Source organism: Dromiciops gliroides, chromosome 3, assembly GCF_019393635.1.
Source record: "Dromiciops gliroides isolate mDroGli1 chromosome 3, mDroGli1.pri, whole genome shotgun sequence".
NCBI classification, from domain to species: Eukaryota; Metazoa; Chordata; class Mammalia; order Microbiotheria; family Microbiotheriidae; genus Dromiciops; species Dromiciops gliroides.
The window spans coordinates 21,201,165-21,214,671 of NC_057863.1; the positions used below are offsets into that span (position 1 = coordinate 21,201,165).

The window sequence follows — 13,507 nt, forward strand, 5'->3', positions numbered from 1 at the left end:
TACATAGGTTTTCCCGTGCAAATTCAATGGTTAATAATATTGTCACATCTTGAGGAAATGAAATTGTACAACTAAGCTGATAGTCAGTCTCCTATAATTCTTTTGGTTTTGAGGCAGGTCAAAAGCCTAAGAGGTAAGAAGGTGAGAAAACTTTTAATAAGTGGAATTGTTATGTTGTCTTGTCCTACAAATAGAAAGCCCCTCCCGCAGCGCACACACACACACACACACCACACCCCGTGTAAAACATTGCTTTAAGTTTTAATGTTTATTTCCCCAAGACAGCCTAGCCTGCACTCTACTTGGATAAATTTTACAAGCTAGTTTTCTGCTGCTTCTAGTTTTAAACTTTAACCATGTTCTGATGACAAGGAATGCTGCAAAAATACTCTAGTCCAACAAAGAGTTATGATCACAAAATAATCTTTATCCATTCTACAGTGTTTCAGAATTACCAGTTGATTTTTAAACACAAAGTAGATAACGATGCTAATGGTGGCTAATCTGGTATGTTTCTTATAGCAAACCGCTGTTCATGCAACACGTGTGCTCGAAGGGGAAGGCACAGGGTTTCCTACAATGAGCCACCTTATAAAGAGTTTTCCTTTTTGTACAAATTTATTTGTGTCACATTTAATTTAGTGTGCAGAACCTCAAAACTGAGGTATTATTCCAATTTATAAAAACCACTTGCATGCCTTTTATGCAAGTTTTAGAAATACAAAGTTTTCTCCCTAAAGTGGCTCAAAATAGATTGTTCATGGCTGCCTACATCTAAGATAAAAAGATTCTAAAACGATTGAACAGATCAGGCATATTATTAAAGGTGTTCAAACCATTCCTTGATTTGTACATCTATTCACACCTCGTCATCGGTCTTTATTCGGCAGTACATATGCACCAAATTCCATTTTAGAAGTTTCCATATCATTTTCATAGAAAACAAAGTTTGAAAGCAAGTAACATTTAAACACAGCACGGGATTCTACCACAACTGAAAACTTTTTTCTCTTCTTTACAGGACTCAACAAAATCTAAAACTGAACTAGGCTGTAGATTATTACCACATGCAAAGAGCTTTGTGTTATCTTTGAAAATGAAAAGGACGGCTTTTAGAAAGCACATTTTACTGTTTCTTACTATTATGGCAACTTGTGTACTGCAACACAGTCTATTTGGAGGGAAATTTTGATTTTTCATGCAAAAGTCTACACAAATTAGTTTTGATGATATGGAAAGCTTTTCATAACATCAAACATTCATCTGGTGCAAATGCACAGGGACTCCTTCCTGAAAAGTTATCTGACTTGACAAGCAACTAATAAAGCCATACTGGATAAAGTAATTAGGGGGGAAAAAGAATGAAAAGAAAAAGAAAAAGAACAAACAGAAAGGAAAGGAAAAAAAGGTCCAAGAGAAAGGGAAAGGAAACCCAGGCTGCAGAAGTAAACCAAAGTCTGCTGCTAAACCGGTCTTTTATTTCCATGTCCAGTGTACGCCAACACTTAGGGTCTCCCCCTGATGATTCCCAGGTTTGTCCCCAGCCCCTGAAGGCGAATCAAGCTCCCATGCATCCCCATACAGCACCACAACCACACTCTCGCACACGCGCCCCTCCACAACCGGGGTCTGCTCCCCGAGGGAGGAGCCCTGGGTATGAAAGATGAGCTGGGCTCCCCACCACGGAGGTCAGAGCCTGCTCAATGTCTCCCATTCACACAGGGCTGAAGTCACAGCAAGACCGGGGCTCTCTCTCCTCGGGCTCCGACGGGCCCCCTGTTCTCATTAATGCTTACAAGGCTGGAAGATGGTGCTTCTGCACCCCCCACCCCTGTTGCTCTAGCTCTAGTCCATGTTCCTTCTCAGGCCCGGCACCTCAGTGACCTGAGCCCTTTTCCTTTGAACGACCTAAATGAGCATTCGTGTGAAGTTTTTCATTACATTTTGCCACTCACTCTCACTCGCACCCACTCGCCATCTTGACTTCATTTGGGCTTTCTGTGATTCCAAATGAAATCTTCACGTTCTCTTTCCCCGATTTAATGCAGCAGCAGATCCCATGAGCCAAGCTTGATGGATCAAACCTTTTTTTTATATATATATATGTATATATATCAGTGCTGCATTGTACCCAACACTTCCACAACATCTTTCTAAAACTGGAACCCTTCCGTCGGTACATTGGCAGAGGAATTGAAACCAAATGTTCCCCCTTGTATTGCCTCTGGAACAAGGCTAGGGTCTTCATCAATCTGGAAAGGGGGTGGGAGGGGCAGGGAGGAGAGAAAGGAAAAAAAAGTTAGGGCTAGACATCTTAAAAGTAAATCTTACACAGTTTCAGAAGATTTTACATCAGAATGATTCCCCTTTTAAAGATAAATCTATGACACTTTAAAAAATCTGTAAGAAAGCAGACAAGTTAGCTCAGTGCTTAGCGAATAGCCATGAGCCAAGAATAGTTTTTATAATTTCAAATACTTTATGTGAAAAGATAAAAACCATCCCTAGTTCAATGGGCATCACAAACACCAGGCCTGGTGGATTTAGTTTGTTGAACCCTGATCTATTATGATCCAATTGTCACATTTTAATAAATGTTTCTTCCCACTATTGTTGTGGTTTATATTATAAATCAAATATTAGTTCGGATATTACGTTAGTCTGAATCTATTTTTGGATTCTATTCCTCTAATAAAAATTTCTATTTTAAAATTAATACAATCTTTAAAATATTGGCATTCTTATCTTTTTCTTCAGGTGAACTTTATTGTCTTTTAGTTTTAAAAAATCCTCCTTCCCTGGGGAATTTAATTGGTCCTATATTTTCAATTATATATATTTTGACAATTTTTACAATGATAAAACTTTTAAAAGCTGTTATTTCATGTTCTCTTCATATCTGCTAATTCAGTGAACTGCATCAATACATTTACTCTTTTTTTTTTTTTGGTGAGGCAATTGGGGTTAAATGACTTGCCCAGGGTCACACAGCTAGTAAGTGTTAAGTGTCTGAGGCTGGACTTGAACTCAGGTCCTCCTGAATCCAGGCCCAGTGCTCTATCCACTGTGCCACCTAGCTGCCCCAATACATTTACTCTTTTTTTTTTTTTTCCCGGTAAGGCAATTGGGGTTAAGTGACTTGCCCAGGGTCACACAGCTAGTAAGTGTCAAGTGTCTGAGGCTGGATTTGAACTTAGGAACTCCTGAATCCAGGGCCGGTGCTTTATCCACTGCGCCACCTAGCTGCCCCTCCGATACATTTACTCTTAACAGTCTTTCCAGGGAGAAAGAGGATGGAGCAGAAATGATGCTAAGATTTTATTTTATTTTATTTGGGATTTCTGTGTTTGTGTTCCTAAGGATTACAGGGCTATACTTTTGGCATTCTATTTCTCTTCCTTGCCTCATATGTTTTCTCCATTTATTACTGGAGACTTGATGCTGCTCTACTTTTCTGATACTTGGAAGGACAAAGCTTACAAGTTGGGTCCATAGCCTTTTATATTTTATATTTCTGAGGTAATTTCACTTGTTGAGTTTTCTTCTAAGTGGAACTTTGTGGGTAAAGGTACTAAAAGGGATTTTTGTCCAGATCAGTGATTCTTCTGGTGTAGGGAATGGAAGCCCCAGTGAGACTACCCTCCTCTGCCAATGCCAATCCCCAACTGTTGTGGGGATTTAGAATCAAGTCATAACATTTGCCTGCTAAGGGTAATTTCAGAATAAAAATGATTGTCATTTTATGGATAATCAGCCTTTTAACAATCTCAAGTAAACAGCCAAGTAGCTGATATTGTTTTGCTATTTTGTTCCATCCCCCAAAAAGTACCCTTCAATCCCTACTTTCAGTTTTCTTCAAAAATAACAGAATTAAGGAGGCAGCTGGGTGGCGCAGTGGATAAAGCACCAGCCCTGGATTCAGGAGTTCCTGAGTTCAAATCCGGCCTCAGACACTTGACACGTAACCAGCTGTGTGACCCTGGGCAAGTCACTTAACCCCCATTGCCCCACAAAAAAACAAAACAAAACAAAACAGAATTAAGTTAAGAAATAAACTTAAAGTTAATACATCATCTGATGAGAAGAACTGATCAATGATCTCATAAGCCAGCTTGTAGATGTCTTCATTTTCGTGATTTTGAAGCTGTTCAATCTTTTCAAGGCCTGCAAAAAAACAAAAACCAAAAAAATCCCCAACATTTTATTAAGTGAAAGAAACCACTAATATTCAAAAGCAATGACTAGCAAAATAATTAATTAGGTCTCCTTTGAAATCTTGTGTTTAACTCAGAGAAAGGTCCCTCTAAAATTTCATTCTGGCCACAGTTCTACATGGTATAACTATGTTACTTGAAAATGGAATCAAAGAAAAGGAGGCATGTGCTTTCAAATACTAATTGGTGTATTTATTATTCATCATTTGGAGCAAAAACAAAAAACCAAAACCAAAAACCCCAAAATCAAAAACAAACAAAAAAACCACCAAAACAGAACAAAAACCAAAACCAAAACCCAAAATACCCCCCAAATACATAAGTATTTCTACCCAAAGGCCATTAATTTACTTGTAATATCGACTCTGAGAATCCAGAATCAGTCCAAGCTTTCTCCAACATCTAACTCTTTAAAATAATTTCAGTTTTGTAATTGAAATCTTATATATTACCTTATAAAACAGAAGACATTAACGCTGGACTCACCTCCACACTCTTCTATTAGGTTGGCTATGGTCTCGGCCTCGTCTTCAGCCATCTTTAATATATTACTCAGCCCGTCGAGTACCACCTGCACAACCTGAGCGTCTTTCACAGTCAGCAAGTTGCAGAAAGGCGGGATGACATTCTGCTGGATGAGGTAGGCCACCTAAGGGAAGAGAAGGCAGTGAGTACTAGAGGGTTAGTGCTGGAGGGGCTTCATCTCACACATCAAGGTTCGATGAGTTAGCATGGTTTCCCTGGCAGAAGTACTGAGAAAGCAGCAGCAGAGCCACGACTGAATCCAGGTCCTCTGACTCTTTCCATTGTACACACAACGATCATAAACAACATAATGGAAAAGCAGCACCAAAAAACCACAAAAACCCCAATAACCCAAAACCAGACTTCAAATCACTGCCATGACAAGGTTTGGCTTTTTGACTCCCCCACTCCTGTTGGTGGAAAGGTAGTTGGCTACATATTGGGAAGAGGCCAATATTGTGAGAAAGGGTCCGTGTGCTGTTTTGTTTTTCCTTAAAAGTACAGTTAAAATAAAAAGCACACAAAGGCATTACCATGAGAATTAAATGAAGGCTCAATTAAATATAATAATAAAGCAATTAAATAGATTCTCTTCTTTTTCAGGAACATTGCTAGGGTTCTGTGCAGAACATCAGTTAGGGTCAAGTATTATACTCCAAAGGATGAAAACCAAGTCAAATGCGTTGGTGGTAGATATCACCAACACAACAAAATAAAATTCTAACAGGAAAAATGGTCAGAGGGAAGTGTTACCTAATAAAAAATCTTCTTTTAACAACTCTTTAGGAAATCTTAAATAAAGCCTTATACATTGTCTGTTGGAGGCACCAAACCCAAGCTTCTCTTCCTGGGAGAAGCACTAAAAAGATCCAAATTAGGACTGGGTAAGGCGTGGATGCCTCTCACCTTGGGTTTCTCCCAAGCCTTCCCCAGCATAGGTGTAATGATAGGTGTGGAGCACACTGATGCCTTCCTCACCTGGTCTTTTCTTCCACTGATTGTTAAGTTACTTATGGCCCAAGCAGCTTCTTTCTGAGTTCCAAAATCACCCTGGAAAAAGCAGAAGACAGTCTGAGACTTTTCAAAATTAACCAGTCCTGGAGGGCATGCTAAACACAACATCTGCTTCAATGAATGAGGATGGTCAACAACCAACTGTCTCTTATTCCAAAGAGTGTTAACTCGGAACCTAGTGACCTAAGGACAGATGACTAAATGGATTTCCCTTTCTTGGTCCATCCAGGTGCACTTAAAATCGATGGCAGCTAGGTGGCGCAGTGGATAAAGCACTGGCCCTGGATTCAGGAGTTCCTGAGTTCAAATCCAGCCTCAGACACTTGACACTGGTTGTGTTGACCCTGGGCAAGTCACTTAACCCTCATTATCCCACCAAAACAAAAACAAAAACAACCCCCCCCCCAAAACAACAACAACAACAACAACAACAAAATCGATGGCTTCACCAACGGCAGCACTAAGGAAGGAAGGTAAGCATCATAAAGCTCTATGTGTGACACATCAAAGGGCGAAAGACTTTCGCTAGTGCATTATTTGAGCATAAGGTGCCAGATCTGCTTCCACCCAAGAGACCCACCACAATTGCCAATGGCCATGCCATTCTGGATGTTTTTGTGGTGTAGTAATATTACGTTTTAGAAAATGTTTCAATTTTTGTTTTATTATGTTTCATATCTAACAACTAAGATTCTGAATTCCCTTAGACATGTTTTTAAGAACTCTCATTGTTTGATTTGATTTTTTTTTTTTTAGTGAGGTAATTGGGGTTAAGCGACTTGCCCAGGGTCACACAGCTAGTAAGTATTAAGTGTCTGAGGCCAGATTTGAACTCAGGTACTCCTGAATTCAGGGCCGGTGCTCTATCCACTGCGCCATCTAGCTGCCCTGTTTGATTTGATTATTGACAAAGCTATTTTAAAGTTGTGTTAAGCTCAATTTTGTAGGAAATTTTCCTGGCTGATTACCAGCATCCACACATCAACCCCTGAAGACTTCCATCCCACGACTACATCCAGAGGACATTCCAAGAATCATCTGAGAAAAGACTTCCAAAGACTCAAATGGACATTTTCTTGTTTTTCTTTTCCACATTATACACTGTTTATAATGTCCACTTACTAAAGGGGAGTGCCCCCTCTAGCTTTTGTCAATACATCGCTCAATTTCTTTTTCTCTCTCCCTTTACTTAGTTAGTCATAAGCATCTGTAATGTTATTGCTTCATGTGAGGAAACCATGTTTCTTCATTTGAAACACAGGGGGACTGTAACAACTGGAGTGACGCCACCTGCTGGAGAGTTACTGTAGGAAAGCTCTGCCATGAGGAGAAGGCGTCTGAGGGCAAGCCATGTGGTTTGAAAGGTCAGTTCCTTGGCATCAGGAAGTGCTGTTTGCTCGTGGCCAATTAGCTTGAAGCTCTGTGTGTGTGTGTGTGTGTGTGTGGGGGCGAGCTGTTTCAGTTTTTGGGAAGAGGCTTCTGGGAGGAAGAAGGAAGCGTTGGGTCCTTTTTGTTCCTGACCTCACCAATGGCAGGTCGGATGATGGGGTCTCTTAGAAATAATTAGATTTTTACCTTTCTCTCTGATCATTAGATCCTAATGCCAAGTCTAAACTCTTGCTAAAGCTTCTAATTTATTGGCAACCACTCATTAGATATTTTTAGACAGTATAGCTAGATAGCAACTTTACAGTGGGATGCCCCACTGTGGCATGAACAACACATTCAAGAGGGACGAAGACAGAGGGAAAAGTAACAAGGTCAGAAAATTCAAAATCTCTGAGAAAATAATGTTTTGTTTCTTAAAAATAAGGCAAAAAGGCCTACTGGAGCTAATGGAGCTTAGAAGAAATTTGATAACTCCAAGGCTCCAGTGGCATTCATGGTCCTTAAGGGCAGAGTCTGCTTGGCTTCTGTCCCTCTACCACCACTGCCATGCACATAACAGGTGTTTGATAGATGCTTCTCATATGTTTATAAATAACTGCAGTATCTTAATTACCCCTCTCCTACCTCTCTGTACTACAATGTTTTTTAACAAGCTTCTAAGAATAATTAAAATCTATGCAAGAAGAATTATACATAAAAACCAAGGGAAATATTTTCTATATTAAAAAGGATTTATAAAGTTAGGTATAATAAAGTCTACTAAAATTTGCTGTTTTTCTATCACTTCATTATCAAACCAATCCAGTTACTAAATATTAAAACCACATATAACTTAACAATGGTCAGGCAAGCATTTCCTACTATGAGGATGGAGCCAACAATTGCCCCACAGAATGTTGCCTTGTCTAAAAGGTGCATGATCATGGTCATGAGGCTGGTGGCAACCTATGGGTACTATGAAGATGGGCCCACATGCCCCTGAAGAATGCTCCCTTACCTTATCTAAGAGGTGTATGATCATGGGCACGAGGCTGGCATCAATCACCGCCTGAACCTGTTGCTGATTTCCTGCGGTGATGTTTGAGAGGAACCACACCGCCTCCTAGAAAACAAAATCCCTTCAATAATCGATAGGATTAATTTAAAAATATTTAACTGTTAACAAAATGAATAACCTTTACCATGCTGTCAAAATAACTCATCAGATAACACACTCCTGTTCTCAATGGTGTACAATAGTTATCTGAGATGGCTTCACAATTGCTTAAAATTTAAAAGGAAGGTCCTGTCAAAACTGGCCCATAACAATAAATCCTAAACACAAGATTCAGTGCAAAAGTGAAAACCAAACTAAAACCACATATAAGAATTGCAGTGAATATGTTTGAGAATTTTAAAAAGTAGTTTAAAAGATTGAATGCAATCGTGGTTTTTATTTTATAGAACAAACTTAATTTGCCTTTTAAGGTAATTCTTGATATTAGCCACTAAGCATTTGGTCCCACTGTGCTTCTAGGTCCTAGCTGACAGAGACAAATAACAAACGTATTTTTGTCTTTGTTTTTTTGTTTTGTTTTGTTTTTGCGGGGCAATGGGGGTTAAGTGACTTCCCCAGGGTCACACAGCTAGTAAGTATGTGTTAAGTGTCTGAGGCCGGATTTGAACTCAGGTCCTCCTGAATCCAGGGCCGGTGCTCTATCTACTGTGCCACCTAGCCGCCCTCTAACAAATGTATTTTAAAAGGTCTTGGTGTCTTCTCTGCTCAGGAACTAGGACCAGCAGCAACAATTATAGACAGAAGGAGCTTCCTGCTTTACTGTTTCCTCTGATTGATTTTTTTTTTTTTTTAGTGAGGCAATTGGGGTTAAGTGACTTGCCCAGGGTCACACAGCTAGTAAGTGTTAAGTGTCTGAGGCCGGATTTGAAGTCAGGTACTCCTGACTCCAGGGCTGGTGCTCTATCCACTGCACCACCTAGCTGCCCCTAAATATTTGTATATATTCTTTTTTTTTTTCTGATTGATTTTTGTTCCTATTTGTGATGAAGATCCTTTTAATCACTCTTACCAAATGCTTTGTATTTTTCACCAAAAATACTAAAAGCCCATTAAAAAACACTAAAACCACTGCTCTTATAATGAGCAGAAGGAAAATGCCTGTACAGCAAGTTAATAGAATTTATAGACTCCTAGAGGAAAAAACAGTATAATTGTCCATTCTTTTAGCTGACACAGGGGCAGGGGAAGGACACGTTACTCCAAAAATAAATGACTCATACTACTCAATGAACACTTAGCTCTTATGGATCAGATCACAGGTCCACATTTATGAACCTGTTAGAGACTGTAGGGTGCCAGGCAGGTAGGTGAGCTGTTCCTGGTTATAATCATTGGCAAAGTTGTAATAAATACTCATGTATTTTTACAACAGCCTCAGATGCACTCCGATATCTGCATTGTCAGTCAGGGCTCCCTTTCCTTGGCCTTTATATTTACACCCATGGACACACACACACACCCCCCTACATCCCTCCCGCCCAATTTTAATGTTTACTTAATTTTATAATAAATCTTAAAATGCTCAAATCACACACCATTCAAATGCACCCAGTTATCTCTGTTTCATCATTTCCAAGAGAGCTAGTTTTAAAAAATCATTTTACAACTGCCTTTATGCACCTATTTGATAAATTATCCTTAAAAAACCCATGCTATGAGACAGCATCATAGTTTACCTTAATTTCAAACCTAAACAACTACTTAAATTAATCTGAATTTCTTATTACACAAAATTTGCAAATCTACTCACAATGGAAAGAGGTTTCCAAGCCCAGCTTTGAAAACACATTTCCAATTAAAAGCAAAACTAAATAAGTGCATGTCAATCTTAAGTCAAAACTATCTTGATGCAACATGATTTATGTTAAAAAAATTTCAACCCTATTGAGAAGTCACACATACAAGGCTAATTCTTTAACACAACATGTAATCCTCTTAGACTTAACTCAAAGGTCACCTGTAGAGGAACGAGGACAAAGCAAAATCAACCAGTGTCTGGTCTCTGACAACCTAGTGCAGTATGGGGTTATTATATACAGTGTCTGACTAGGAAATCTGGACCAAAGGAAAAAAATGACTCTTCTCTGTATGGCTCTGAGGATAATGAATTTAGGGTCTTGTAGCAATCAGGCTAAATTTGTAAGTCTTTTTAGTGAACAGGAAGTTTTTATTCCCAAACTTAAACAGTTCATCAACTTTAAAATAATGATGAGTGCTATCTTCTGCCTAGTTAGAGTCACTTAGAAACCTGTCAGAATTAGGAAACCACTCATAACTAAGTTCCACACATTTGAACACTTCTGACAGTCACTGATTGATTTTACAATTTGCATCTTGGGATACTAAGGCCTGAATCACCTGTAAAACTATGAAGTACCTACAGTGGAAAACTAATAAGACTCCCAAATTTAATTTGTCACTATTTGAGAAAATTGTTAAACTTACTAACCATTTCTTTACTAGGAAGACATATCCAGCAAGTCTGCTCTAAAATTTAATAGCTTCAGCTAACTTGGCAGTTTTCTTTTAAAGGGGAAAACAAAAAAAGGCCTAATTACCCCCAAATAGCAGCTGTCAACTCAATCTGACAAGTGACTTCCAGTTTATTCAGTCATAATAACTTAAGTGCTTGAGTTTCACAGACCACAGAAGACAAACACCTGTCAATGTGAACAAGGGAGCTGACAGCGAGCAGGCTGAGAGAAGAAGGGGAGCCAGGGAGGCCATGCTGAAAGCAGTAGCTGAGAAGAGTCTAAGATATTTGAAGTCCTAGAGCTTCAAGTTCTGAACCACCCCCCCACCCCATCCCCCCAAAAGGATCAGGCCCATAGGCACTCAATACGTACCCACCTTATTGATTTTTTCTTTGGGATGTGTCAGAAGTGCAGGGAAGTGTGAAAGAGCATCGCAGTTCAATACTACCTGCGTCTGCTCATCAGTACCGGTGACGATGTTGCCAACGGCTCGGAGTGCAGCCGTCTGAAAAACACAAACGTTTTCTGCACTCTCATGCTATTCAATACAATCAAATGTGAACAGAATTCAAAGGTTAAATACTGTGAACTAACTATAAGCATGGAAAGGTGCCTTGGAAGGACATACAAGATTGTCAGAAATCAATCGATAAGCATTTCTTATGTGCCTATGATGTGCTAGGCACTGTGTATGTGTGCTTACCCAAGTGTGCAGAGGAGGGGATACAAAAACAAAACAAAACATTGTTCCTGCCCTCAAGGATGTAACAGAATAGACGGAAAGTAACCTTGGAGGGGAATTGGGTTTCCCACTTTTCCTTAACGTTCCAGTCCAATGTATGTCATGTCATATGTATCTATTGGCATGACAGAGAATCTCCATTTTTTACTTATAGCAAGTTTTCCTGGTTCACTATTGAGTAAAAATCCAACTACCCAAAATGTCTAGGGAAACTGTTCTATTCCCAAAGGTTCAACATCTGTTATCCAACATGTTTCTGAAATGTAACCCCTGGCTTTGGTACAGTACACGGGACATAGAAAAGGCCTAAGAGAAGCAATTCAACTGATTGCCAGAATGCCCCATTCAAGTCTTGCTCTGCATTAATAAATTCTTTCAGATTGGACATTCGTTTTATGGTCCAGTCTATAAGGTTTCAAGAAAAGGGACTTGCAAATACTTTACTTGGAGGCTTTAAAAGAAGTGGTTAACTAACAAATTTAAGTAACTTCTTTTAAAACTCTTTGGGATGGGGGCAGCTAGATGGCGCAGTCGATAGAGCACCAGCCCTGGAGTCAGGAGTACCTGAGTTCAAATCCGACCTCAGACACTTAACACTGGCTGTGTGACCTTGGGCAAGTCACTTAACCCCCATTGCCCCACAAAAAAAAAACCCCAAACCCAAAACCAAAATAGAGGGCGGGCAGCTAGGTGGCACAGTAGCTAAAGCACCAGCCCTGGACTCAGGAGGACCTGAGTTCAAATCTGACCTCAGACACTTGACACTTACTAGCTGTGTGACCCTGGGCAAGTCACTTAACCCCCATTGCCCCGCCCCAAACCAACAACAAAAAAAACCTCTTTGGGTACCCCTAATTGGATCCCCCCCAACTTTTCCAAGAAATTCTTTACCCTCATCTTAAAAAGGATTAAGTACGTGAACTGTGCTCTGCAGTTCTATTTCTGTCCCACCTATTTATTGTTTTAGCCAATCTTTTCTTGTTTACATTTGGATAAAAAAACCAAACCAAACCCCAAATACACTTACAAAACACTGAGAACAGATAGCAATTGTACATCATAACCTTTAGGTGATGCAATGATGTATCTATGTTCAAATAACATAAGTGACTTCTTCATTCTAATCAACTGATCACTAATGACTAATTAGCTGTTGCCAATCATTTAAGTTTTCCCCAGCTTCATTTAGTTGTTTTCTTTCTTTCTTGGTGAGGCAATTGGGGTTAAGTGACTTGCCCAGGGTCACACAGCTAGTACGTGTCAAGGGTGAGGCCAGATCTGAACTCAGGTCCTCTTGACTCCAGGGCCAGTGCTCTATCCACTGTGCCACCTAGCTGCCCCTTAGTTGTTTTCTTCCAAGATGAATTTAAGTTTCCCAATCTCTGACTTCACAATTCCTATCCCCCGGATCACAAAACATTTTTGTAAAAGCCAAGCCAACCCAAAGCCTTGCTTCACTCCTGGAAGAAGGGTTGGCTGGTTTGCCCACAACTGCCCAGCACCCTCTGCCAGTGGGGGGGTCCCCTTCCCCGGCCAGCGCTGTGGGAGCCTCTTGCTCATTCTCTCTCCTCCCCGTCACCACTTCAGTTCAGCTCAGGTCCTTCCCACACTCAAATGCATTCCTGCCACTTTCTCCTAATTAGCATCCCTCATCTTGGACCACTAAGAGCAGATCTACTCAATAAGCTCCGGTGGCTCCTGAGTGAGCCCAGCATAAAATATCAACCCTTCTTCTGAACCCTGAAATCGCTTCCCAAGCTGCTCGACAACCGCATTTTCTTGTCTCCCTTGACACTGCTCCTATCCCTCTCCATCCCCAGCCAAACTCTTGGTTTCTCACATACACGATGCTCCACTGCCCATTTCTGTTTGCACTGGACACTCCACATGCCTGAGATGAAGCCCCTTGCTCTCGTCCCTCAAGACAAGAGGAAGCCCTTCCTTATCTAGCCAGACTCCTTCCCATCAAACTTCTCTGTACTGACTGGGCTGTGTGCCTGAACAGACTTTATGCCTCCCCTCTAGAATGAGAAAGGACTGTTGCTGCCTGGGCATTCCAGGTAGACCCCAGCCTCCCCAGAGATCCCTACCT

At 40.4% G+C, this 13,507-nt stretch overlaps 1 protein-coding gene and 1 non-coding gene across 2 annotated transcripts in view; both read right to left on the reverse strand.

Moving 5' to 3' along the window:
- Nucleotides 1–242: 242 nt before the first annotated feature.
- KPNA4 (karyopherin subunit alpha 4) overlaps nucleotides 243–13,507 on the reverse strand; it is a 62,706-nt gene continuing 49,441 nt past the window's right edge. Inside the window, exons 12-17 of the mRNA XM_043993113.1 lie at nucleotides 11,050–11,178; nucleotides 8,140–8,244; nucleotides 5,718–5,789; nucleotides 4,701–4,863; nucleotides 4,070–4,164; nucleotides 243–2,252 (exon numbers count right to left, since the gene is read on the reverse strand). Of these exons, the coding sequence (XP_043849048.1) occupies nucleotides 2,154–2,252; nucleotides 4,070–4,164; nucleotides 4,701–4,863; nucleotides 5,718–5,789; nucleotides 8,140–8,244; nucleotides 11,050–11,178 (663 nt within the window). The 3' untranslated portion in view covers nucleotides 243–2,153. The remainder of the gene's footprint in view (nucleotides 2,253–4,069; nucleotides 4,165–4,700; nucleotides 4,864–5,717; nucleotides 5,790–8,139; nucleotides 8,245–11,049; nucleotides 11,179–13,507) is intronic.
- On the reverse strand, nucleotides 9,443–9,774 carry LOC122752448. The gene has a single exon (XR_006356183.1).